General features: G+C 48.4%; 1 protein-coding gene and 2 pseudogenes across 2 annotated transcripts; 2 read left to right on the plus strand and 1 right to left on the minus strand.

Annotated features, from left to right (window-relative positions):
• Positions 1-1,932: 1,932 nt before the first annotated feature.
• Positions 1,933-10,514, plus strand: LOC146191986 (uncharacterized). The gene has a single exon (XM_084602365.1). The coding sequence runs from the start codon at positions 5,579-5,581 to the stop codon at positions 6,881-6,883; it is 1,305 nt and encodes a 434-aa protein (XP_084458491.1). The 5' UTR covers positions 1,933-5,578; the 3' UTR covers positions 6,884-10,514.
• LOC146191987 (uncharacterized) lies at positions 7,005-13,724 on the plus strand (annotated as a pseudogene). Its single transcript, XR_014706517.1, has 3 exons — positions 7,005-7,149; positions 10,483-10,698; positions 11,492-13,724. The product of XR_014706517.1 is annotated as an uncharacterized LOC146191987 (transcript).
• Positions 13,507-26,486, minus strand: LOC146191988 (uncharacterized; annotated as a pseudogene).
• Positions 26,487-26,513: the final 27 nt, after the last annotated feature.

Below are 26,513 nucleotides of genomic sequence, written 5' to 3' on the forward strand. Positions count from 1 at the left end.
ACGAAAGCTTGGTGGGCTGACGCGCAGGAGATGTCAACTGGTAGGAATGTTGAACAAAGGAACCGTAAAGATGCTGCTTTATCAGTCCGGTTGGCCAACGCTGTGAGCCAAGCTTTTCTAAAAAAATGTTTTAGTAATGATGCGATCGGCCACCGTAACCCGTAAGCTCTCCCGATGGCTCCCGTGCTCACGCCTGTTCACGCGCTGATTGGTCCCGACGCAGCAGGCCTGCGTGCCGCCGTCCAAGCATGTGGCGCCATCTGGCGCAGTCAAGGCAATCTGGTTTTGTAAAGCCATGGCTGCCGCGATCGGCTCCCAAGTCATCGCTGCTCATTCGCTTACATAGCTATTTGTACAAAGGACTATCAGTCACGATTAAATTGCGAGGATTATTCGGCCAATACGGAGGTCCTGTAGAATAAGTACAGTGATACAAGCGAACTTTTTTTTTTCCCGACAGCTGCTGCCCGATGCGACGCACCTGATGTCAGCTAGCTCCGCTGCTGAAGGCGTCGCGCAAAGCAAGAAATTATTTTAAGAGATGGGCTTGCCAGTAAAGCGGCGCCAAACTCCGACGTTTTTTACAGTGTTAGCTCGTTCCGAAGCGCCTTTCGCTGGCGCTTCGATGTGAAACCAGCTAGGGCTAGCGACGTCTAGGGTAGGCGGGGAGCGGTGCAGTATGTTCCCGGCGCGCCATCGACAGGCACCGTTGCCGTAAGCACTACACTTGTGCAAGCATGCTGTTAGGGCCTGTGTTTAGCAGGCAGTCTCCATACGTACACCGGTGAGGTAATTGTAACATGCACCAACGAAGAAGCCATCGAGTAAAGCGAGCAGAAGCGGAGTTCTTTCTCAGGGCACGGCCGGAAGCGGCGGCGGCGCTGTTCGAGTCCGGCCATGTGTCGTCACTGCTCTTTGCTTTGCCGACTTCACGTCAGAGTTGTTTGATGACGTCATGTTGTTTACCTATGTACACGTTTTCGTCACAGAGATGTCGATGCCAATGGGTTTTGAAAAACGGAGTACTTGCCTGGCTTGTTTTTAAAATCAAATTAAAATATCTTCGCGGAAACGTACGAGGTTGGGATTGCTTGGGCAGCATCTCTGTACAAGGAAAGCAATCGTATTCCTTCCGACGCTTCAAAAAATGGTGTCTATCTCCTTTAAGCGCTTGCTCGGTTGTAACGGACGTGTGCTTCTCCACTGACGGCTTCTCTCTACTCGCGTGTTTCTCCACATGCTTCTCTTTACGCGCTTGTTCAGTAACGGACTTGGATGACTTCTCTTTACTCGCGTGCTCGGTCGCAATGGACTTGTGTTTCTTTACCGGCGGCTTCTCTTTACGCGCTTGCTCGGTTGTAACGGACGTGTGCTTGTCCACTGACTGCTTCTCTCTATTCGCGTGTTTCTCCACATGCTTCTCTTTACGCGCTTGTTCAGTAACGGACTTGGATGACTTCTCTTTACTCGCGTGCTCGGTCGCAACGGACTTGTGTTTCTTTACCGGCGGCTTCTCTTTACGCGCTTGTTCGGTCGTGGTAGACTCTTCTTTACTCCCCATGGCCTGTTCCGAACAACTATCTTTACGAGTTTGATCAGCCGTTGCTGACTTGTTTCTTCAATGACGACTTCTCTTTATACACTCGCTCTAATGACGCAGACTTCTCCACCGGCGCCTCATCTGACTTCTCTTGCGCACTCGCGGCCTGTATCTTCTCTCGTTGTCGTTGCAGTCATTGCTGTTCCTTCTGTAAATTCAACGCCTTGCGCCGCTTTTCGGATTCGATAGTAGCCATTTCAGACCTCTCCATGAACGCAGTTCTCTGCTGTTCGTCGTTGCTGTTTTCGACCACAAATTCCTCGTCAGTCGTCTGAGTGAGGGCGCCGATCGTCGCGGAAACTGCATTGTGACTGTTCGTCGTTGCTGTTTTCGACCACAAATTCCTCGTCAGTCGTCTGAGTGAGGGCGCCGATCGTCGCGGAAACTGCATTGTGATGCGCTCGAGCGTTCATTATGGCATTGACAGACATGTGACCCGTAAAGTAACGAGTAGCTTGCAAAATGTTCATGCGCAAATTAGTTACGGTGATTGTAAACAATTTCTCCATGGAGGAGATGTTGCCGAAGTACGTTTCAGACAGAAAGTCCATGCTCAGCGAGTCGCTGGCGATCATGTCCCCGCAGCGGCGACGAATCGTGTTCACGATCGCGCGAGGACAGATGTAGTCTGTGTACTTCTGCTCGTGCACCGCCACGTCTCCGATGCCATCGCAGACGAGCAGATTCTGAACGGCCTCTCGAGACGTATAATATTCGTTGCTGTACACTCGGCGAGACTTCGTTCTGTCTTCAAACAGTTCGTGAGTCAGGCTAGTTGACGGTGTCTTGGTCATCCTGTGTGGAGGACTCATCTTCACAAACGACACGCATCATTTTCCCGGTGTTCGCTGCTTCACACTGATCTGGGGCAGCACGACAAGCGGTGGGCGATCGCTGGAAGAGCTCGCACAAAACAAAATGTGCAGAGTGTTAAATTCCATCTTGCAACCGACGCTGGAGTCGGAGAATACCAGTTCCACCTTGTCCGTCTTCTGCATAAACGAATGAAGAAACACATTGTTGGCAAACACATTCTTGTAGTTCCTGTTCACCTCGCCCTGTCCTGCGTGCAGTCGAAGTACCACGTGCAACGCCCAGTACAGTCTTTCCAGCAACATCAGTGCGCACTCGTCGTCTCCGTTACACCAAAACACTAGCACGCACGTGCGCTGATTGCTGGGAACGGCGGCATCTTTCAGTCGACCACCGTCGTTACTGCAACTCTCTCTCTGATCTTCTCTGCCACCCCTGTAATCTTTCACCACCACCATGGGGTCTTTCATCTGTTGCCGGTTCTCGAGCTGCGTTTGCTGATGAGCGTACATGGCGCGAAAGCTCATGTAATACGCTATGATAGAAATCCAAAAGTGTGTTACGCCGTGAGTGATGGCGCGCCAGGAATACAGGGGCAGTTCCACATCGAACATTGTAGTGAACATGTCGGGATTGATTTCGGTAACAGAGACGAGGTCGCGCTGGTGTGGAAACAGAACCTGAAACTGCTCGTACATCCAAGTCTCAGACTCGTCTGGTTGCTCGTACACCACCGACTCACTGCCCCGACGGGCGACGGAAGCGTGTACGCTTCCGAGTTGCCTCCCAACAGCATAGAAACGAAATTGGCCATGTCTTACAGTTCCACCTGAGCGTTCAGTATGCGATGACACAAGTACGATATGTACGTGTTCACGCGCTTCAACATCGGTGCAAACTGCTTGGTCACAGCTTCCCAGTGCTTGCGACGAATGGTCGGGTTCGCCATGTGTTGCTTGATCAGCAAGGTCTCTTTACAAGAGTCGTAGCTGTCGGCACCGTGCACGGCAATCGCGGCAAACGTGCAACCCACTTGCTTGGTAGTCATGTTGGCGATGATCTTTTCAGTTGTTGTAGAGGGAGCGACCACGGTCGACTGCTGCTGGTCCATCATCTCGCCGCGCGCTCGACGCTTGCGTTAACCGACGGAGCCATCCAGTTCCAGAGCATGTGCATGTAAGACCTGTTATCGGCGGCAAACACGCACATCTTCCGATGCAGTGCCTTGAAGGTACTCACGTACCCTTCGTCTGGCAGCATCTCCAGCGGCGGGTTCAGCCAGTGTTCTTTGCTAGAAAACAGTCCGGTGAACATGGTGTGCACTGTCGCATACGTGAACTCGAACCGACCGTTCAGTTGGTACACATAATGAATGTCACCCACGTTGGGATTCGCACAGTGAGCCATGCGAGAGCGTTCGACTCGCCGACACGAGCCCTTACGTCCAACCGGCGTGAAACACACCACGTTGCCGGAGTCGGGATCGAAACAGTGCGCGAGCACTGCCCGGTCCAGAGTCACGTACGTCGGATCGTTGACGCGCCTCTCTTTGGCTCGGTCGGCGAGCATTCGCACTCAATCCTCTCGTTCGCGCTTGTTGCGGGTGGCCAAGTCTCGAGCCACTTGCTGTTGTCGCTGCAGTCTCTTCAACTGCTTGTTAGAAATCCACTGCAAGCGCCAACGTTCCTTCTTGATCATGTAGCTGAAATCGTCACGGCCGATGTGCCGCTGCGTAGGAACAGCTCCATATTAGTCGTCTTCCTCAGAAGCACTGGTGCTGCTAAAATCCCCAAAGTCGTCGTCTTCGTTACTCTTACTCTTATTCTTCTTGGTCTTGTCGATCAGCTTACGACGCTCTCGTTCCTTTACGCGCAACTCGGTCTTCCTCTCCACCCTGTCGTCGAGCACGTCGTTTGTTCCAAACAAGCGGGCGAAGTACGTGTTCAGGACGTGAAGCACCTCGATCTTATTTTCGATCCCCTCGTTTCGAGCCAAGAGTGATGTACACCATGACTAGACGCTCGAAACCCAAACACTCCGCGTACAACGGACTTTGCTCGTACAGACCCTGCACCAGAGTCACTCTAAGCGTGGCGGGAATGGAAGCGATGCCTTCCTGAACGGCTTTTGGAATTCCTCCGGGAACAGCGTGAGGTACCACTTGATACAGGTGGATGGTGCACTGTCGTGTCGCTGCCGATATCATTCGAAAGTGAAACATGTCGTTCATCGGTAGCGGAGGCAAGTTACCCGAGTCGTCTTCGCGGCAGTACTTCTCAAACTTTCTAAACAGGCAGTCCGCTCTCTAGTGCATGCGTTCGGGAATCTTGGAGATGAAAGCATTGTACTCTTGTATAAACGTATTGTCATCCGTCAAGTCCAATTTGGAACGTCTCATCTCCATCTGTTGACGCCTGGACATGGGCTCCTTGTTGCCGTTGACTGCGGTGACGGGACGCCAACGTTTCGTAACGCGTTTCCTAACCCACTCGTCATTTTCGGAAGTCGCCTTACGCTTCCTGCACCGTTTCATGGCCCGGGGAGCCATCGATGGTTGAGGATCGCTAGCGGTCTTCTTATATACGCAGTCTGAGTTGCATTTCACGACGTCGTTGTTGGTTGCCACGTTGGACTCTTCCGGCAACGTTGTAATTGACTGCGATGCAATCGGGGGCGGCGCTGCATCATTGGCTTGCGACAACGGCATGGGGGCAGTTTTCCATTCAGATGCTTGCAAAATTTCCTTCTCTTCGTGTACAGCAGTAACATTTTTTCCGGAGACATTGGCGGAAACATTTGCAGACACCTGCGGTTTCGGCGATTCTTGCAACAACCTCGTGGAAACGACTTGGGGTTCCGAGGATGCTTGCGACAGCGCTTTAGCGTTCGTGGAAGCATTTGTAAGGGCTTGGGGTTCCGATGATGCTTGCGACAGCTCTTTAGTTTGCAAATGGTGTTCGTCATTTGCAGAAACTGAAGGTTCACTTGATGCTTGCAACAGCTCTTTAGTTTGCAAATGGTGTTCGTCATTTGCAAACGCCGTACTTCTTGGAAGACCGAATCGAGCCGAACGTGCAAGAAATCGTGGGCACAACTCCGGCATGCAGCTGTTTCCTAGACTATCAGCTGTGGTACGCATCTCGGCTGGCAAACCAACACAAGGCGATGTATCGCATCGCGCTTGATTTTGATATATCCGAGCTGAATGCGGACTTCATCATCGAATCCGTTTCTGCGCTACTCGCCTCGCTTTCCATGAGACACTCAAACATTTGTATCACTTTGGACGGAGCTGCCATCAAGGTGGCCTATTTGACTAGATCTTCAACGAAGAGATGGCACGTCCAACTCCTGAACGTTTCGTTCGCGTCCCGCAAAGTCGAGAGTGGAAGCAGCATTCTCACCGACCTCAAGACTACACTCAAGAGAGACGTGTTGGCGTCGGACACGTACTCAAATGAAATCAAGATGGTCGTTGCCGCACTGGACGAGAACGCCGGGTCTCATCATTGGCTCATGTACGGGTCCAAGAAGTCCTACGACGCTCCGGACGCGTACTCGCTAGTGTTTGTTGTGGCTCACGATCCGGTAACTGGCGTCGAATCGAGGTGCAACAGAGACGTTAGTTTGCGCGAGCACCCGATCTCTGTGATCAGACAAATTCTATCCATGCACAGGACTTACGACGTGGAAAAAGTCTGCAAGGAAGTGTGCGTAGATTTTGACACGGGTACTACATACACGTGCCGACCGTCTATGCTTTCTTACGGCGCGGAGTCAGACTCAATCGACGTTCACAACGTGATGGAAGCGCTGCGTCTGGAAAATGCATTGACAAGCATTACCGTCAGTGACGAAGAGAACAGTGAGGATGAGTTGATCGTACTCAACAGCGGGGTACCGTCGTCGCCAGCACTGCCATTGCCGCCGCCGCAAGAAGAAGAGGAAGACGACGACGAAGATAAAGATGAGGAAGATTGTGCCGTAAACTATGGCGGTGGCGATTACATCCCCAACTGTGACAGTGACGACATATCCGAGGACATTATGGAATATGCACGCACCTCTCGAGCAAACTTCAAAGATGCGGTCGACAAGATTTACAATCACAGTACTCGCATGCTGAACAACTTCGAGCTCTCTCGCGGTCAGCCGGTGCGACCGGTAATCAACGACTTGGAAAAGTGCATCCAATTGGCCAAGCAATACAAGAGACCAAGCGCCGGCAAAAAAGGTGTGAAAATAGACATGGAACACCGCGCGTTCACACTCGCGATGGTCAAATTGGTCTTTCAACACAACTGCGCCGCGGATTACAATCTGTGGTTCAGGCGACTCACTCCGCTCATCGTGTCTAACATGGGATACTCGGGTATCAGCTTCGATCGCGCCCTGTGCACGAACGCGTGCGCTTCGAACATTGGCAACGACGCGGGAATAGCGGTGTGTGCAGTACATGTTCGAAACTAGCGCGACGCACGACGACACGGGCAAACCGTTGCAAGTGGTCATGCCGCGGGCAATCTTTCGGCCCAAGTTCGAGCCTCCCTTCGTAATGACCCCAGACAAGCATGAGTTGTCTATTTGGATAATGAACACATACACGGATTGCAACTTTACGTGCACTCCGTTCTTCATCAAGTACGTGTTCTACATGGTACAGCTCAAGAAGTGTGTACACGTTCACGATAAGTGCGAGGACAAGTACGAGACACTGAGGTACAACCCCCGCATGGGTTTGTACCAAACAGATCCTATAATCAACATGATTGTGCCACCGCAGACCATCATATTCAAGACAACCCTCAACAATCTGACGTGCGAAGATCCCAACGCACCGCTGGATTTGTTGTTCAGGCTATACGATGGCCTTTCCTCGATCTTTAATCAGCAGAAGCCACTCAAGATTGATAGCAACGTCGCGGACGCTTCTTTATATAAGTGCAATTTGAGCAAGGAGTACATTGTATTCAGTAACGGAACAACGTACAACTTCGACGAGTCTGCGCCAGCTCCGTTCTGCGGCCCGACCGCAACGCCACCCTGCATCGGCCTTTCGCTGCAGGCCAACTGTTTCCTCACTTGTCAACGGAGCCGATGGGATGCGAGAATGCATGGTGATGAAGCCGGCATCCCCCGCTTCCATAACCTCACTTTTCTGAACTAGAGGAAACATTTGCTTGTTGAGAGCTTGTTCGCGCATGAAAAAATGGATTGATAAACCACTTACTGCTTTGACTCAGCGCACTGGCAATTAGCAGCCAGGCATGGTTTTGCACTTCTCTATGTGCGATTTCAGCTACTCGTAGTAGAGAGCCGGCCTCTGCCGAACTTTTTTTATGAGAGACTGATAATTCCACAGCAAAGATTCCGCACTGCGCATGATCAAGCTGCGGACAGACACAATCACCGACACAGCACCAATAACACCGGTGAGCCGAGACGCTGCAGCAGAGTAGGAGCGTTGGATGATGTCGCCTACTAGTGGTTTGCGCGCGAAATCTGGGAGGACCGGAAGCCCCGTGACCGGAAAGGGAAAACCGAAACGGCTGTGCGCATTGGTTGCGCATAACAGACGTATCTGTGCTAGTCGTAAAAGTCGCGGGTCCTCTGACATTTATGCCTACGCTCGGTGCGGACGTTACGCTTCTTACGCTCAATGCGACAGCAGTCTGAACAGACACGTTACGTTTTTTGCGCTTACGCTTACGATCCTTACGAACGATACGTGCGTTGCGCACGTAGTCTGAACGCGGCTTTAGAATGAGGGGGGGTAGCTGTTCCGGTCGCAAAGGAAATGGCCTCGACTTGAGTGGCAAGCTCAGCCGGAATTCAACTACTTTGTAGTGACAGAAGCGGGTGGCCGTTTGGGGCCCAGCTTTTGCTGGTTCAAGCCAAAGTAAGGGTCGGAGTCAGAAACAAAACAAACTTTATACGCAGCAAGAAACGATACAGAGGAATACACAACAATACTAACAATGCACAGACGAGAGGTTCACAGAACACCAATGCTAAGCATGCAATAAAGAGGTATTCAATAACACAGAGGCGCTACAACTCAGAACAATACACGAGAGAGTCATAAATAAACACCAAATTGTTCCCCGGGTACTGTTGCAGATCGACGCCTCGAGAGTCATGATGTGGCCGCCATGTGAGACGAGCACCGCTCCTTCGCAGGTCTGTGGACTTGCCAGCAGTGGGTGATCCCCATGAGTTCAGCTGTAGCACTTGTGAACACACCGCAATACTAGCTAAACACTGACTGACTGACTTAAGCGACGCGACTTCCATAAATAGGGTGCGCAGCATCTGTCTGTTCTAGCACGTCAAGGCTAGCGCACACACACAATTATCTTTCGCTTGTTGAAGTGTTCCCTTTTCCTCCCGTCGAGCCGTGTGGCGTCATCGGCTAGGCGCCGTCGAAAAATCTAGATAGGACGAGCACATTCCTCCAGCCGGTTGGGTCACCATCATCGCCGAGTGATAAGAGGGTGACGCCAATGCATGCAAGACTACGCGCTCTCTTCGTGCGGGGAGGGGGGTGTTTCTCAAAAGACGTCAAACCTTCGATTCGGCACCGCGCGGGCCTCGCGCTGCGCGCCGGCTTAATTAACATGTGTGCCAATTTCGGAATACTGCCCCTCCCTTAAAGAATATTGTCCTACAATGTTCTCAATACACACGAACATCGTGCGCGCATGCATGCGCTCACAAACTTCACCGGCAAATGTACACATAACGCACATACATTCATGTTCGACATGAGAGTCACAAACTCAAGTGAGTTTCCACGACATAACACAGTGACGTGCCAGCCATAAACATGACACTTGAACTCCAGATACATTCAACATATGCCGCCACTTGGCAACACTGCGATGCACTCTTACAAAAAGAGTCGCACGAGCTTAACCATGAAAGATTTCAAGTACAGATCACTCCACTTTGATTCATACTACATGGCAGCGTACAATATACATAACATACAACATTTTCACAGTTCCTCATTTGTCGATTCCAGACCGAATCTAATCCAGGTTTCTGAGCGTTATTCAAACTTGTTTACGCTGTCAGGGCGTGAAACTCTTATGTCTGTCGGGGATTTGGTCTTAGCCGTAGGCTCTATCTTTTGGGGTGCTTCCATGCTCCTAGATCGGGTTACTGCATATCCTTTGAGGCATGAATTTGAGTCATTTTGCAGACCACACCTCCAATGTGTGCCTAGGAAGAAGGGGTGCGCCCAAGCAAACAGTAAGGGACAGGAGTGGTCCGCCATGGGATGGGCTCCGTGGCACTGGGTGCAACGCGGGATGCACAGGTGATGTTGTGGTGGGTTGTGGGCAGCACACACAGTGACACAAGTTCACTTCCAGTGTTGGGCAGACATCTGCACGGTGACCAGCAGTGAGGCAGCTCAAGCAGATCTGGCGGAAGGTGCGGTGGGGTCTGCAGGGCTGCATGACGCCTTGATATAATATGCATGTTGGCACAGTGCGGCCCTTGAAAGTGGCGAGCGCATTGTTACCTGCGCCGATAAGGCGGGCTTGCAGGCAGTTGAAACCTAGGGCGGTGAGATGGTGCATGAGAGTCTCAGGTGTGGAGCCTGGCTGAACTTTTCGGACAAAGCCCTTGATTGAGTTATCGGGGGAGGCAATGTAGCTGCAGGTGGGGTACGTTGTGCCATTGTGATTAATGTTCTGAATTCTTTCCAAGGCCTGCGCGATGTCCAGTGAGGCAATGCTAGCCACTATGATATTTCTGTCATGGACTATAGACGGTTTCATCCAGCGCCGACCGTACACTGGCAACACTGTGCCCCCGTATCCGGCGCCCTTAGAAAACTTCCGGTTGTGGTTTGTTTTGCTGGCGTTTTGTGTGCTCTCGCGCTCGCGCTGTGCGCATTTTGTTCGATTTTTCCGTAGTATATCTATATTTGTGCGGATTGTGGCATTCCGTGCGTTGTTCAGTGTCCAGTGGCTCGCCGGAACAACGCCTTTCTCTCTTTTCGATCCTCTGGCGGCGGTATCGCTTGATTGTATGCGGTTGCTCGCTGGAAATGTGTTCAGCGTCGTACAAGTCACCTGTGAAGCGCTCAAGGATGGGTTCATGTTGTGTTGTACCTGGGTGCAGCCTTCGCTCAGGAACAAACCTTCTTTCGGCAGTGCGAACGTTCAGGTTCCCCAGCGAGGCCAGTAGGAAAAACGCTTGGATAGCAGCGGTGCGCCGAGACAACTGGCAGCCTACAAAGAGCTCTCAGATTTGCTCTGCTCACTTCATCCAAGGTATGTTGCTACTTACAGTAGCGCCGGCGCTGTCATGTGGTCTAGTTATATAAAAGTACTACTGCCGCCTATACTTTATTAAGGTTCGTGTCATATCTTGTGTGATCCACGCGCGAGCAGTTTGAAATCTAACCAGCTCCTTAAGTTCATGAGTACAGAAGCGTGCAATGTAAAGTTTGCATCTGCTAAGCGCAACGCCACAGGGTAACGATATTTACGTCGGCGTGTAGCCATACAGTCGCCGTGTTTTTTTTTTTTTTTTAGTTTTTATCTGGAGCACTACTGCTCTTCTGCAACTTCACTTATTTAGACAGGTGTATCGCTGCCTACCGGCATGTAGACAGCCGTGTCGACGATAATACTTTACGCAGATTATAATCCCAAAAATAACTAGTGGTATCCATACATACATGCAGGGAGTTTCGGCCACTATCCGGGCGTATTTACGGCTTCGCAGAGGCAGGTTATGTGTTATTCTCGTGAACTACAGTTTTTAGTACCTTGCAGGCGTGGCAAAAGTTGATTCCCTTTCAATTGACCTTGCTGTTTAATATTACAAGGACGTTTGAGAAATTCATTTGTGTGTTCATGCATATTAAGAACAAGCCATGCTGATATCACAGAGTGTGCGTATGTGCGCACATCATCTCGCCCTTTTATTAGTGTGTACACACAAGCAACTCTTTTCACTAATTTCATCCTTTGTCTAGCAGCAATGAAAGTGCCATTAAAAAAATGTTTAGTTGCAGATAGTCCCAATGCGTGTCATAATTTTTATCCTTCTGTATTGCAGGCCAGCCATCTTCTGATGCAAACCACCCAGACTATGTTCCTTCAGTGTTTCCTTACCGAACACAAGGAAACTCAAAACAGAAGATTGCCAGATTCGAACGTGCTCAAAGAAAACTGCCTTCCGAACAAAGAGATGGCATTGCCGAGTCCTGTATTTTGACCTCCCCGGGTGACCCCACCGACCATGGCGACAGTCCAAGGAAGACGTGTGATGCTGGAGCACAAACAACCCTCACTACAAAGGACATTGAAGCTCTGCTGGAAGAAAATGAGTTGACAAAAAAACATCTCACTGAAATGAAGCAAAACTTTCAAACTGCTGAAGATAGACCTGCTGCAAAGGAGAATAAGCCCATTAACCTTCCAGAGATCACACAGACTGTGGTGATGCAGTCAGATAAAACTTTAAAGTTCCACACAGGGCTTGTATCCGTAACAATGTTCAGGGCACTGCTGCAGTTTGTGTTGTCTATTTGGACACCAGCCCAGACATGCCTGGATGCTGAACAGCAGCTTCTCCTAGTGTTAATGAGGCTCAGACTAGGACTGCTAACCAAAGACCTCGCATGTAGATTCAGCATTGCAGTAGGTTCTGTGAGTGCAATTTTCCACTCGTGGCTTGATGTGCTAGCCAAGAATTTTGAGCAATTCATCATTTGGCCATCGAGAAAAGCGCTGCAGTCTCACCGCCTGCCAGCTTTTCAAGACACATTATTTGATAACCTGAGGGGTATCATCGATTGCACTGAAATATTTATTCAGCGTCCACTTCAATGGAAGCTAGGAGTCAGACATATTCAAACTACAAGCATCACAACACCGTCAAGGCACTTGTTGCAATTTCACCTTCAGGTTCAGTTACATTTGTGACAAAGAGCTCACACTGTGTAGTGGCCTGCTTGATAAGGTTGAGGAGGGAGATTGTTTTCTTGTGGACAGAGGCTTCCGGTGCGAGGACATGTTTGCTGCTCGAGGTGCTAAAATACTAATGCCCTCATTAACAAAAAAACGCCCCCAGCTGCCAGGAGAAGAAGTCACAACATCAAGAAAGCTCTCACGGGTCCGAATTCATGTTGAAAGAGCCATTCAACGTTTGAAGCTCTTCAGAAGTCTCCAAAGTGTGCTGCCAGTAAGCTTCGTGAAAAGGTCGAACGATGCAGATTGTGCAACAATCGACAAGATTCTGGTTGTCTGCTGTGGGCTTGTCAACCTACAAACACCAATCATCAACAACCTAGCTTCCATTGAAGTTGGACGCTGAATAAATATTTCAGTGCAAATTCTTGGCTAGCACATCAAGCCACGAGTGGAAAATTCCACTCACAGAACCTACTGCAATGCCGAATCTGCATGCAAGGTCTTTAGTTAGCAGTCCGTCTGAGCCTCGTTAACACTAGGAGAAGCTGCTGCATAATGAGCACTTCCTCCATTGTTCTCGTGGATGGTGACATTGTGGCGTGATGTGATCGTTTCAATGAGTGCAAGACTGGACTTTTTTGGAAGTAACATTTTTATGAGAGGCTCAGTTTGGCAACATTGCACCCGTATTATCTTATTTCATGCCAAGTAAAAACCAAGACTGGAGTTATTGCATTTGAGCGCTTTGCAGTTTCACTTTAAAATTTTTGTATTGTTTTTTCGTTCTCTTTATTATTGCACATGTTTATTGCACTGAACAATCATCATTGTAGATGGGAAACATGAAGCTGTACTTGAGCATTTACAGTAAAAGAATGCAGGTGCCAAATAAGATTACAGCATACCTGCAATCCAGTAAACAGACAATATGAAATCTAGTAATCATAATGGCTGCTCATAATGTCACGGCATGTGTTTAATATTTCACTAATCCTAAACATGGTGTCTGAGCCTTCACTGGCTCCGTGATATCAGAGAAAAAGTGACATATATATAAAATTGCAAGAAAAAAGAAGCAAATCCCACAATTCTGAATATGCCGTCACAGCAGAATAGGACAACAGATCGAACAACACTTAAACTGTTTCATTAGTCTGCTTACTTTTGACACTTTATGCATGTCCACAATTTTGGTGTGCGTTTGAGGTTTACACACTTGAGGTGAAAACCGTGTAGGCATTGAGTGCACTCTACAATGCGTCCAGATTTGGCACCGTGGCAGTGGCACGTGGATTTCGCACTTTCTATCTTCTTTAAAATTTGCTTTGAGTGCAGCTCTGGGAAGACGTACCGAAAGAAAAAACTTTCCGCTCTGGCTTCTGTGTCTGCCCAGAAGTGTTCATCAAACGTCATAGCCTCAACCAGCACTGAATGTCCTGTGTACACTACGAAGTAGGCTCGACGGATTCTGGTAATAGCCATTTGGGCTTGTATTTGCGTATAGTATGCATGGTCATGCCTCAGCTTTAAATCAGCATTAAGATAAGCCAGCTTAGCAGTAATAGAAGCACCTTTTGCGATGCAGGACACTTCACCTCCAGCACAGCGCTCTCACAGCATGCACAGGAAACAATAGCGTCTGGAGTTGCTGCCAGGAATGGCAGCCTTTCCAGCACAAACAGGCCGCAGTCTCTTATTTCGAGTTGGCTGTGATGCGGTGACTGATGAGTAATGAAAGCTTGTTTTGCTTGAGGCTCTGCTTCACAGCCCCAGCGCAGGTTTGGCACATGTGGTGCCTTAACATAACCCATAATTTCAGCAACAAGACCTTCTGCCCCTGTTTTACATCTTGTTACACGGTGTAACACAGAGGCAGTAATCCTGCCTCGGCGCTCTTCCTTCCATGTCGTGTTCTTTGACTGTCTGTTCAATCTCAATGCATGCGACATCTGCACTTGTTTCGCTGTTAGCAAGTTACTGTCACCATACACAGCTTGCAGTGGAAAATGCAAGGCTGATTGTTCGGACACGGCTGATTCTTTGGATTCTTGGGCAGCAGCAGCTTCAGTTGACTCGGGGGCAGAATCAGTCTCTTCACTGTCTGTCAGTGAATTCAGCAGCAGTGTGTTTGGTGCAAACCTCTGTAAGAGCAGATAAAAGAATCAATGTAAACCAAAGAAGACAAAATAAAGGATATTGAATATAAGGATTCACCTTGACTTGCTGCATGAAGCTGCGAACCTCATCATTGCTCCAATTTGGTATTGTTTTTTGGGGTCTTGGGACAATCTCAGGAGCCGGATGACCCACTTTGGGCTTGAAGAACTTGATGTTGCTAACTGGTGCTGGCTGCAAGAAATTTAGTGTTTAATCCTTGTTTCTGCACTATTTGTTGATGCAGAGGAAAGGAAAAATACCTACTCTGCTCCTTCGTGTCACCTCAATCCACTTGCACTGGACATCAGTTGGTGATGCATCACTGTAGTGCATATTCGCTTGAATGCTGAAGAGCAGTGAAGCAACATGCGTGCAACATTCTCCGAGGCTGCAAGTTAAAGTAGTGGACACATGCTTATCAGCAACTCACAAAGCACAAGGAAAAAACTTATCAAGAGTTGTTGTTAGCCTCGGGTTGTTAGCGCCTGCGTTTAGTTTTCCTGTTTTTGTCCTCTGTGTGGTTCTGTGCTGTTTTCCATCTTAGAGAAAGAAGCCAATAACTTGAAATGTGTTAAGCATGGCGAATGGCAACGATAGCAACATGCTAACAGCCATGAAATCACCAGCAAAGCTGTGTCCTAGGTTGACTGGATACGTTTCCTAAGATGGAAACATTATGTAGAAGGGAAAACAGTGCAACCCACGGGACATGAAAAAACACGCTGGCATAACGCGCTGCATGCTATAGGACATTACAGGATACTGAATTTTTCCCCCTTGTCCCTTAAACCTTTCCTCCTGTACGCAAGAATGATCCCACACTACGGGCAGCATGAGCCAAGAATAGCCTAAAGTGCTAATGAAAACAGTGCATTTCGGGACTGAGTTTCTTGCAAAGACCACTGCAGAAAAATTTGTGACAGGACTATGGAAGCACTCTAGTATTATAAATTAGCCGCGGTCAATGCGATATTCTCGTCACGTTATCTAAGTATTTTCACTAGCGCGTTATCGCGCCACAACTTTATTTCCGCGACACAAAGAAACAGACAACCCGACACCAGCACTGTCAGTAGGAAGCGGCCGAAGCAGCCAAATACGGAGCGTGTAGTACTTACCCCGCCATGCAGGTGCAGTGAGCAGTCTCAACATTCCCGTCATCTTTGACAACACACCACGCTTCGTAAGACTTCGTAAGCGTTTGGCTTGCGTCCACAGTGGCCGCAACGAGAACCACACCGCCGCCACGCTCGCCTGCTCTGAACGACTTCAGCCGCTTCACCTTTCCACTTAGGAATGCGTTGTAAGCTGCACTCATTTTGTGGCTTTTAAACTGTTCCTTTGTGTAGAAACAGACTCCTTCAACCAGGTATACGAAAATGTCTGTCACTGTGACAGGTAGAAGGTTGCGCGAACCTGACGTGAACGCGAACCGCGCGGCATCGTCGAGTGGGTCGGGAAGCTCTTCGCCCTTGAACGTCAGTTTCTCTCGATATCGGTTCTGTGTCTGCGTATCAAGCTTCTTAAAATACTCACTCGACATCACGGTACACCAAACTGCTGCAGCGTCGCGCAGGGAAGAAAATAACAGAGCCGCACGTTGCATCAAGCAGCTAGTCGCGCTGCGAAGGCATGCCGGAAGTACTTGTGCCGGAAGTTTACTCGGGGAAGCCAATCAGCGCCAAGCGCGGTTTGTTTACAAACATTGAAACTGTCTATACGCAGCATAACCTGCGACTGGAAGGAGGGGAACAGAATGGCTGTTGAAGCGCTCAGATGCTGTGAAATCTGGTATGGCTTGTACTTGGTGAAGTCAAGGCCCCCGTGCGGGTGCATCTCAATCTTTACCTCACCACGGGGCAGCGGGGGCAGATTCGGAGTGCGGTGAGGATGGGGTCGGGGTGGAGCGTGAGCAGCTGCCTTGGCCTGCAGACGCAGACGGCCGCGGCTGTAATGAGCCATGACCCAGCCTGGAGATTGGCATTCGGGATGATTATGCTTAGCGAGGGCCGCAGTTGCGGTAGAGGACCGCGGAAACGGTTGGCCTTCAGGTATGATCGTCATGAGAAACAGGTACAGGATAGATTTCTTTGTGGTGGAGCGCCCCAGCGGCGGCCATCATAGAAAACGGCGCTGCAGAATCGGCGGTGGCGGAGGGCATAGATGGAATGGTACGCCGGCGGGGCGTGCTGGCTAGACGCACCAGCCATCGTAGCAGACACAGCTAGACGGGGAGAGTGAGGAGGAACAGCAACGAAGGAGGAAGAAAAAGCGGAGGGGAGCTGCTCAGACAGAGCGTCCTTACGTGCCCTGCCCAGAGACGCGAGAAAACGAAAATTTCGGGGCAGAAGATCGGAGGTAAACAAGAAAGCAGTAAAGCACTCACTGGTGACGTCTGTTCATGAAGATGGTACCGAAAGAAGCACTGAAGCTAGATGCGTAGGATGTTGATAAATTCGAGGTCGGCGAGTGCGTGAAGATGTCGCATTATTTGAAAACAGCGGAGCACCCTGAAAGTGCTTCCCTCCTCAACAGAACGTTGTCCACATGTGTGAAACGCTATCGCATCATACCCTTAAAGGCAGAGCTTTTTTTTTTTAATCACTCTTTTAGAGCATGGTTAACACTGTAGGTCGCTAGAAATGTATGCCAACTTCAACAAAATCTGTGTGCAGCTCTTGTGACGAATTACACCACGCGAGTGCCCAGGCAAGCACTAGTGCGATGTAGCTCATACTGAGTGCGTAGAGGGTCCTCCAGTGCTCGCGTAAAAGCGAACGACATACTGGCACTTGTCAAATCAGATGCCAAGTTACAGTCATCGACTTGCAAACTGGAAGTAGTGCTGTATGAATTGACGTTCATCTGCGTTTTTGTCCCAATTAGTGATCAAACAGGGCATAGACACGGCATGAAAACTGCAGATTGATCTACAAACCTTATGTTTGTAGACTTCAGCGCTGGTGGTGTACAGAATGCTCGACGCTGCACCAGATTTCAAGCGCGACTTTTGTTGTCATCTCGAACTGCACCACTAGCTCCGGGTTAAAGTTGTATGATTCTGGCGTGAAATGAAGCGAGCAAATTTTACTCCCCTTTCTCAGAGTCCAATCTGTGCGCCCAGGCGCACTCAGAAAGTCTACCCAAGCTTTGCTTTGCGCTTCATCACGGGGAAAGCCGTGGAATACAATCCCTTGGCCTGTTTTGCTCTGGCAGAAGCCTACAACACAGTTATGTGCCACGTTTAGTTCAAACACATCGACTGCAGAATCGACGTGTCAATGCAAACAGTGTGAAAGTCATTCATGTGAAAAACGAGCACAAGCGTGAAGTTCCCCGAGTGAGCACAAACGAAACAGACAGGGTGTTGGTGTATCATAAAGTTTAAAGATTGGAGAGAAAAAAAGGCGTCACTCCACCGACTATTTTTCGAGAAGGTACTTATCTGTATCAAAATGAAGACAAGTTTCCTTGTTAAGGAATGAAGGGGAATATCAAATTAAGCGAGATGGTTAGATTATTTCCCGGGAATAGTGCCAGCAAAGTAATCTGTATGTAGTGCCCAACTGTAGCCTGCTTCATATAGCTGTCTGCACGAAATGCTGCGGCATCACTGCTACCTGCATTAGCTGACTGAAAATCCTGCCTTGCGTGCTGCCATCTATTGTACTGCATGTGTGACCATCACTGAGAAACATTTCTTTAATAACCAATGTCGGAGGTGATGCTACATAGACAATTTTCAACATATCTGAAAGCAAGGAAGAACATTTAACAATTTCATTGCGCCCATAGTCTGCACAAGGTAGTCGATTTGAAGGGCGGGAATGAGAATTGAACCACTGTACTGGCTGCCTATAACATGCACAGCAGAGTGGATGCCATTGGAAGCTTGCAGTTCTGGACCTGCTGTGGGCACCAGCCACATGCAAACGGATTCAGCACTCATGTTTACATTCAGCCTTTCGCTTAGCCTGTTTTGCTGTTTTGCATTGTTTCGAAATCAAGGGCGGGGCTTTAGCACACGGTAGCTGGCAGCTGACATGCCTGGGTACTATTAGATGTCTCGAGCTGGTGCCGCTAAGACACCATGTTGTGACAAGATGACGTGAACAAAAGAAAATGACTTTATGCACTAATGTGTCAACGGCATTGATCCTTGCAAACTTTGTGTGGCAGCAACACCACGGTAAGCATAGATTTGCAGCCCATTGGGATGCACTCCAATGTCACTAAATTGCTTGGTTCTTTCAATAAATCATGTCACTTTGTAGACCTAAAAAGTCCATACCCACACTTGGCAACTTGCAGAATTTTGGTTTCTGGAGGCTACTTTTGAGCTCTTCTAAAGATGCTGATGCATAAGTTGAACTGGCCAGCTTCTGTAGCATTTTAATGTAGCTCAAGCAATGTTCCAGGCTCTTGCTGTAACACATCAAACTGGCTCTCCTGTTGGTGCTTACAGGGGTCAGCAGTCCTTTCATAATTATTGACATGGCCCGGCTACAAACTGCACCCAGTCAGGGGTTTGCATTATTAAACGTGCAGGCAAAGATGGCACGGATCATCCATGATAATGGCTGGCTGAGTATTGCCTGGGCAGCCTGTGACTCCCCTTAAAGCAACGTGGCTTTTTACTTCGGCCGATGACGAGGAGCAGGCGCTTGTCGAGTCGTCCATGTTGGAGCACAAGAAAGCCGTAATGCGTTTCTTGCTCTGCTTCCCACCATGGCATCATTGCCCTTTCAGTTCCAGTGTTTTTGACGGCAGCATCTCAAAGAACAGGCCTGTTTCATCGGCGTTGTAGATGTCGCAGGGCTTGTATTAGGCTTCGGTGTCTTCATACGTTTTTCGCATCCAAGTTGATGCCAATTCGGTATCGACGCTTGCCGATTCACTTGAAAGTACTTTGGAACAATATTATGCCTTGCATTTAAACGGCTCAGCCAACCGCCACTTCCTTTAAAATTGTCTTGCCTTAGTAGCACGCGAAGCTGAGGGCTTTTTGCTGCACTAAGGCCTCGGACAGCGGCACCTCCTTGGCTCTGTTCTAAACACCAGGCATACACAGCCTTGTCTACATCTTCAAAAGTCGTCATTGTCACCGTCTTGTGCTGTACACGTGCTCCAGCTAGGCAGTTAGACCCATCGTCTGCTGGTTCCAGCTGCAAACTATTCTATAACCCAGTTCAGCTGGTTCCAGCAGTTGGGAAACATTGTTAGCTGGTTCTGTACCAGTCCCTACTTGTCATTGTTTTCTTCGAAAAATTGTAGTGCAGTCTGAAGCGACTTGCACACCATGGTACGCTTTGTGTTGGTGGACCATTCCAGGACGAACTCCTCACTGGCCGATGAATCAGCATCCGATTCTCTACTCACCGCCACTTCCAAAATGGCACGTCACTGAGTAAAGTAGCCGCCAAGTAGCTGCTTGAGATTCTCCTGAGACGAGGAGACAGCCGAGCTGTCGATACTACCCCCTTCTCTATCAATCCGTCGACTCGAGATGCCATGATGTCCATTCTTAAAACTTGTCAACCATCCTCTTGAGTAGCCATGCCTAGACAGAATGTAGAATAATTTTTCTCAGTAAACACCACCCTGTTTTACTGAACAAAACGTTCCGTAAGTCATATCAGCTAGAACCTATCAAGACGGAGGATAAGGAACGGTATGTACTTATTAATGTTGCCGAAACAGCGAGCCTTCTCTTGAAGCATTTCGTCGCTCACGACAGCACGATTCACGCGCACATTCCCAAACCACATTAACAAGGCTGACTCCATTTCTTCGAACTGCGCTGGGCGCTGTCAGACTGTAGCTGACGCTGTAATGCCGACGTTGAGCCATTTATCGGAGTCCTGTAATATCGATGCTACCGTCGACCTGGCGAGGCTGAGGATTAATTTAGCTTAGGCCCAGTCCCTCACTGCTTGGTTTGGCTGAGATGGCTTTTGTCGCTTGTATTCACAGATTGCTTGCTTCGCGCCTAAGTTCAGCTCTGTTCTTTTGCGTTTTAACTCCCGCCATGCAAAAAGCCAGACTCAAGTTGAGAGTCACAGGCTCCTGATTCTTTGCAGTCTTTTTCTCTAGTTAACCTCCTTGACTTTCCGTCGTTCTTCTGATTCTCTTTTTTGCCTTGTACTGTTTCCTAAGGAAGGGAGGGGGGTCAAGTTGGCAAGCTGCTACGCAGAAGGCTATCGGAATCCCATCTTCCTGGTGCCGTTTCTGTGTTCCTACGAAACAAACACGGCAAGCTGAAGTACAGTTTGAACGACGGCTAGCCGACTACGAAGAGCTCAGACCTTGACAAGGCCGCATCGTTGACTCAAAGCGAAGCCGAGATGCGGACTGCCTGGGGCGCAAAATGTGGCAGTTCGGCAGCGCATCCAGGATGGGACGCCCGGTTCCGGTTGCGTGTTTGTTGCCTTTCTTTTGTCGCTCTACTTTGAGAGTGTGTCTTAACTCTGACCGAAAAGCGTCAACGGCTTCGTGTGCTTTGGGAAAGAAAACTTCATTTCCCGCCGCCACATTAGGCACTTGTCTTTCTCCCTGTCATTTCTTACGCTTTTACAGGCCTCTCTGCTCACCTTCAGCAGAATTTATTGCAACCACATGTTGCTGTTTTCCCGACTGCAGCCTCTCTTTGCGGCACTTCCGCTGCACCCAGAAATCTCCTGGTTGCCCACTTTCGGCGTCTTTCTTACATAGCTGACCCTCGGCTTGCTGTGGATGTTCCTCTGCGCTCTTGCGTTCCCCCGGCCCCCCCTTCTTAAATGGCGACACGCCCGCTTTGGTTTTTTCCAACCCCACAGTACTCGTTCAGGCATCCGGCCATATCTGCTGTCGCGTAGGTTCACAAGCGGCGCGTCCTTCTTTAACTTGCGTTTGGACTCCTCTGCTTTTTTCAAGCACTATTCATATTAACGGGACAAAAATACATGGGCTCAAGTGGGCAGTATGCATTCTTCCCCTGTTCATTGTCCAGACAGCGAGTTTCCATATTAACAAGGCATAAATACATTGAAATAGTTTCGTCCCCAGAAAAACTGTCCATAATTCGGGTCTTCGATATTAACAGGGGTCATATTAACAGGGCACGACTGTACACCTTTCATGTGGAGCATATAGATCATCTTTTATATCCTCTCTTCTTGTAGAAACAAATGAACCTTATTATTCCCTGGTAACACCGTGCCCTTCCAAAACTATAACGGCTGCATTTGGACTAGTTGGTTAGCCATGTTGTCCGTGTTTTTATGCGCTTTCATAAACACCTAGAACAATATTCTTCAGCAAACTGCATCTCACGAGACCACTGCTGCTGGGATTTGAGCAGATGTGTCAAGATGCTTCCCGCAAGGCCCGGCACACCCTTACGAAAAAAGCCATATAGGATGGTCCCAAGGAAGGTCACACTTGCCGAGTTGTGTTTTGTCGACAAGATGCCGAAGTACAGCACTCATTGCTGTTACTGCATAATGTAGAGGGGCAGGGTCACCTCTCTTAGGTTTACATTTATCAGTACTTGGAACCAGATGTCGTGGTACACTGGTCATACCAACAAGTTGGGACAACGAAGGATATGTAAATAATGCAGTGCCAGATTCCTTTTAGTGATACTACCAGCTAGTAGGGCAAAATCTTATTGGCATTAACTGCATCAAATTCTAATGTACTTAAGTTTTCCGAAAGCACTGCAAGGACCTTCTCCATGGGGGTGTCAAACTGAAAGGCCTCTCTTCATCGAAGCGATGTTTGAGGTACTGTAAGAACTCAGCGACACATTTGATTAGGGCCCTCTATAACTACACAGCCAACTGAAACAACCTCAAAATTTGATGGGCTTGCAATTATCGCCCTCAAGAGCAGCTTAGCCTCTCCATCTTCATGCTTACGAATGGAATGCAGAGGGACTTCATCTTAAGTAGCATTGTCAACAGCATGTACAAAGATGTTCAATAGTTCTGCAGCTAAAAAAAGCAGTGCAATCGAAGTGTTCGACATTCCTGATAAAGGAGATTTTCATGCAGAAGTCATTTGAGAGAAGAGCCCTTCGATGCTCTAAGCTTGCAGTTTAATTGTCTTGATGTGCTCGTTGTTGAGCAGCACATCGCGAAGAATGGAGTTGTAGAATGGTAGCCTGTCCGCTGTGATGTCAAGCTCTACCATGCAGACGGTGGTGAAGAGCATTCACAATCTCAGGTACCTCCTTCAAAAAGTTATGATTCCTGAGATTCAGTACATGATACGGTGCACTTTGGAGGCATTTGGGGCAGTTCACGGATTTCAAGCTTCACCTGCGAGAGATGGCGGTTTCAGGCCGGGAGGTTACGTGGGGTCTGGCATTCACATATTTCATTTGCTGCGCTAGGCGATAAACTGTGATCTGTCTACTGTGAAGAGGACAACAATTTCATTGAGGCTTCTTAAGTGACATTTGTTAACTTCACACGAATCCTTTAAGCGAGTCGACAGGTTGTACTCTTCATCATATCTGCCAATTCTCATTTCACCTGGACGAACAAAACACGACTGTTACTGTCTGAGCAAAGGAGGTAGGTTTGCATTGTTCGCAAAGGATAGAATGGAAATAGGCCTCGCAGGAGATGGGCTTTGCGACTCCCCTGGCTATAGCGCCAAATACTGCACGTACAGCATTGTTGTCATTCAGACTGGCCGTATCCTTCGATGACACATATCTCTTGCATTCGGACATCAAGCTCTATAACAGTGGAAAGTTGCAGAAATACTTACCATAGCATTCAATCGACATGGATCCAACTGTGGCTTCATTTCTTTATCTTTGTGGGCATTTGATTTTTTTCCTCTAATCAACTTTCCCACTAACTACGCTGGGGTAAGCACCTATCTTTGCATGTCCCTTGCGTAGATACTTGGTGTCCTGAGAGAGCCCATGTTCAACACTTTAACATTGACTTTGACAGCATGCAGCTGCCTATGTCTTCTTGGTCGTCGGTGTTCTCGGCCTGATTTTGTTATAGAAACTCATTTACAAAAAATTTCCTTGAAATGCTCGAGTGCATAACTTTGAAGCCTTCCACCTGAACATTATGGCATTGATGTCAAGCTTTATTTATTTATTTATTCTTTTACCCACAACACCATGTGTGGCATTACAGAGGGGGGAGGGGGGGTTGCACAGTTCTACAAACCATAAAAAAAAATTATAAGACGCAAACACTTCATTCCTAAAGTCATCTAGCTGCCCCTCTGTCAGTACTTCGCTTCTCGTGGAGTACGACAGGATCTCCTCAATGCTTAGTTCTTCACAGCTGTCTTGATCTAACGCTGGTAGATCCGCAAGTACTTCTTCCGGCACGTTTACCAACATATTGACAACCTCCTCTCTGCCTACATAAGGCTTCATCAGGTTGCAATGGTCTCATTGCAATCTCATTCCTCTTGCCTGGCCTTTTTAGGATGTAGTTGGTTTCAGACAGTCTGTCTTGAATTGCCACTGGGCTGTCCCATTGCACTTCCATTTTTTTCTTCCTAGATGGCCGCAAAATCATGATCTTATTGCCCACTTAGAATGTTCGCACGCATACGTTTCTGTCAGAATAGACTCTCGCACTTTGTTGTGCCGTTTTCAAGTTCTACTCTACCAGAGCACGCATAGAACTTAGCTGGTCTAGCAACCGTAGAACGTAACTCACAACTGTCTGGCTTTCACGTTAAGTAATGCCGAAAGTTGGGCGAGTTGGTTAACATTCATCCTTCCGTCCTTCGTGTACTTTCGCGCTATTTTCCATCATCATGTCTGGCTTTCTCCTATCCCCCTCCAAAATTCCTTTAGGATTCAGAGGGGAGAACGTAGGGCTCTACCATACACAAGTTCGACCGGTGTGAAACCGGTCTCTTCATGAGGAACTGTTCTGAGCGGGAACAATGTCGCCAGCAAACAACTTTCCCGGTCACTTTTGTGTTCATAGCACAATGCGCGTAGAACTCTTCTGAACACAGAGTGCATTTTTTCAACACTGTTAGACTGTGGGTGGTTTACTGAGCTATGCACAAGCCTAACACCGCATTTTTTCAGAAGCGAGGTTGTTAAGGCGCTGGTAAAGACGGTTCCCTGGTTGGCCTGGGTTTCCCCGAGAAACCCGATTTATAAAAAAAAGGTGAGAAAGCGTCCACTATCTCAGAGGAGCTTTGTTCTTTTAAAGGAACGGCCTCTGGGAACATTGTTGCTGTGCACAGCGTGGTGAGCAAATACTTATATCCAGATTTTGTCTGCGGTAGAGGCCCTGTCGTGTCGATCACTAGCCGACGAAAAGGTTCAGTGATCAGTGGAACCAATTTCAGGAGAGCTTTTCATTTGTCCCCTGGCTTCTCGACGCGTTGGCATGCGTCGCACAATTTAACATACTTTTCAACATCCTTGAAGCACCCTGGCCATTAGTATTCCATCAAAAGGTGCTCTTTGGTTTTGGTAACCGCTAAATGTCCAGACCAACCATTTTCATGGCACCAAGCTCAAAAGATCCACCCGGTACATTTACGGAATCACGAGCGTATCGAAAGTTTGCCTTTTCAATCTTGGTAGTGTCATTACAACAGACCACCCTTTGCGATAATTGCAATAGTTCGCCTAGCCATGTCCTCTTCCGCAGTGGTTTGCAGATGCTTTAAACATGGGTCCTCATTTTGCTGTTTTTAGCGTCTACCTGCAAAAGATGCTCAGAGCCTCATGAAGTAGGGGATAATACCGACCCTTCCGCGAACTCCCCTTGTGCCGCAAACTCATTTATTTCGTCAGATCTGACTAGGCTTTTGACAAAGCCACAGTGGTCTTCTTCTATCTTTAAACATGTATGAAACGAAAAAAATTAATGATAGGGTCACTTGTAAAAGTGCTGAAATATGGTTCTGCATGGCCATTTATTTATCTGACACCAAACCCTCCCTTAATTTAGGTATAAAGCAGATATACCAATTGGGTGTTGTGCCAACTGAAGACTTCAGTTTTCTACCATGCTTGTTTGGCAGTGATATGCCTTTATTTCCATAGTAGATGTTTGCATCCAAATTACTGTACTGTTTACAACAGTTCCTGTGTCTCTGAACTTGGAGTGTTTGAAACGGTAGCACTGCAGCTTCTGTAGTGATGCAAGGTGAGTTATCTGCTGCAATGCCCGCTCAAGGAATGGAACCTACTTTTGATAACGTACGATGCTGTGACCTCAATGTTCTGTGCCACTTCTTTCATGTGCATTTCTGTTCTTAGCCTTATAAGTACAATCAGGGATTCCTCTCTGGTTAAGCAGACATGCAGGTTATTTTGCTGTGTATAACCTGGGAGAAATAAATATCCTCCTCTGGTGCGCTGCTACCTTCAGTACCGTATTTACACGATTGTAAGTCGACTCGAATGTAAGTCGACCCCCCCAAATCAGGAAGTCCGAAAAAAAAGAAAAAAGACATACTAGCGTTTCAAAACGAAAATTTATTGCATTGTCTAGCAGCGAACTACTCATCCTCACTGCTGTAATCGTCCTCACCGTGCTGTTGTCATCATCACTGCTGTGGTCCCACAGCACATTGGCTTCATGTGAAATTCCACACTTTGCAAATGACCGCATCACGACATTGCGTGGTACAGCCGCCCATGCCAAAAGCACCCACCCGCACACGACCACCAGGGAGGCTCTTTTGACGCGCCCAGTTGGCGTAAGCTCGCGGCCTCCCGCTGCCAGCCACTCGGTATATTCACAGCGTAACAAATTCTTGAAGGGCTTGTTCACGCCGACGTCTAGGGTTTGCAGCTGCCTCGTCAAACTGCCGGGAATCACATGCATGTCTGTGTGCTCCTTCCGCAGCTCTGTCTTCACCTTGTCGGTAAGATGGCCTCTGAATGAATCAAGCACAAGAAGGTTGGGGATGTGACTTCTAAGTGATGCCCCCGGCCTCAGAAGCCACACCAGACGGTACCACTCCACCACAATGTCGTCGGTCATGTAACCTTTCTCGTTCACGCTCACAAC

Source organism: Amblyomma maculatum, chromosome 4 (assembly GCF_055883805.1).
Source record: "Amblyomma maculatum isolate TAMU_Amacu chromosome 4, ASM5588380v1, whole genome shotgun sequence".
Taxonomy (NCBI): Eukaryota; Metazoa; Arthropoda; class Arachnida; order Ixodida; family Ixodidae; genus Amblyomma; species Amblyomma maculatum.

Coding starts and splice junctions, on each gene's coding strand:
- LOC146191986 (XM_084602365.1), top strand. CDS start 5,579: ATGTATCGCATCGCGCTTGATTTTGATATATCCGAGCTGAATGCGGAC.